This window comes from Colobus angolensis, unplaced genomic scaffold (genome assembly GCF_000951035.1).
Source record: "Colobus angolensis palliatus isolate OR3802 unplaced genomic scaffold, Cang.pa_1.0 Scaffold4, whole genome shotgun sequence".
Taxonomy (NCBI): Eukaryota; Metazoa; Chordata; class Mammalia; order Primates; family Cercopithecidae; genus Colobus; species Colobus angolensis.
In genome coordinates this window covers 16,614,571-16,615,965 of record NW_012117376.1, presented here as the reverse complement: position 1 = coordinate 16,615,965, position 1,395 = coordinate 16,614,571, and the positions used below count along the sequence as shown (strand labels likewise).

At 51.4% G+C, this 1,395-nt stretch overlaps 1 protein-coding gene across 1 annotated transcript in view; it reads left to right on the top strand.

Moving 5' to 3' along the window:
• Positions 1-743: 743 nt before the first annotated feature.
• The window catches only part of CLIC4 (chloride intracellular channel 4), a 112,033-nt gene continuing 111,381 nt past the window's right edge, over positions 744-1,395 (top strand). The window contains exon 1 of the mRNA XM_011955640.1: positions 744-886. Within this exon, the coding sequence (XP_011811030.1) occupies positions 866-886 (21 nt within the window). The 5' untranslated portion in view covers positions 744-865. The remainder of the gene's footprint in view (positions 887-1,395) is intronic.

The following is a 1,395-nucleotide window of genomic DNA, read 5'->3' as shown; positions in this document are numbered from 1 at the left end:
CAGTCACTTCAGGATTTTCATGGTTCAAGCCCCCATCTAAGGGGAGCCTCTGGAATTTATTTTTTATGTATTTTCAATGAACTAGCCGGGCATAGAGAGAGTAGAATATGATGCCACATTCTAGCCTGCAGGGGTGGTAGGGACAGAATAAGTCTCAATGCAGGTAACAGCCATACTGACCGAGCAAAGCATACGGTAGGCAAGAATCAGTAATTAGCCCCGCCCACTTCTAGATAATGAAACTGAGGCTTAGGGGTTTTAAGGACATTGCCTTGTCGGATTTGAACTTAAATAGTCAGACTCCAGAGCATGTGTTCCTGACCACTGGGATACACTGGTTCTTTCACGGAGCCTCTGTGAGAAAATCTGAACAACTTGCTTTGGGGTGGCAGAAGAAGAAGTTGCAAGTTTCACTGTGTTTTCATGCCTACATACAATTTGTTCAAACATTCTGATATGTGCTAGGCACCGAGGATGTGGAAACAAACCTCCCATGTCTGGGCCTCCTGGAACTCACTATTTTAGCCCAACCTGGGAAGTTGGGAGGAGTAGCTGTGAGTCAAGTATTATGGAAAATCAGAAAAGGGCACAAGTAATTGCTTCCAGAGGAGGTGAAACTTGCCCCAGGCACTCAACCGCAGCAAACCAGGACCAGGTGCCTACAATCTCTAGGTAAGCACAGCTCTTGCCCTCGGGGGCCTAAATCCCAGCGCAGTTTAACTGGTTTGTGGACCACCTACTTCAGAATTGTCCTGGTGCTTGCTAAGATGTGGATTTCTCTTTTTCCCCAGAGGATCTGGGAAACACATAAAGCGGGGGTGGGGTGGGGAGGGGGTGGGCTGCGTGTAGCACCCAGGTGATTCTGATGCACACTCAAATTTGCCAGGTGAGCGGGGAGAAGAAATGGGTGTGGGCAGTGGGGAACAAGATGGACAACGACTTGGGAGTCCTTAGTGGCCTGCAGGCACCGAAATTGCAGTTCAAGATCGTGAGCTCTGGGAATTGTTACTCTCCAAGGGGTAGCTCAGAGCCAGAAACACAGTAAGGTTTCATAAATATTTGCGAATATGCCGGCTGCCAAGATCGAAACGATCAGGAGCGTCAAAGGGAAAAACGAAGTCAGAGGCAGAAGAAAAAGGTGTTCCTCAGGCGATGAAAACTTTCCGGTAAGTTGTCTTGGAAAAGGCAACTCGGCGTAATAGAGGGAGTTGTGGAGGCGGCCGCTGCGGGAAAGGGCGATGAGTCCTGGGGTGCTGCAGCGGGGAAGTGGGTGGGAGGCGCCTCCTCGCTTCCCCAGGCCGCCCGAGGGATGAGGTCACCTGGCACAGCACCAGTAGCAGCTGCGGAGAACGCGCAGGCGCTGCGGCGGGAGGCAGTGTCAGGCTCGGGCCCCTG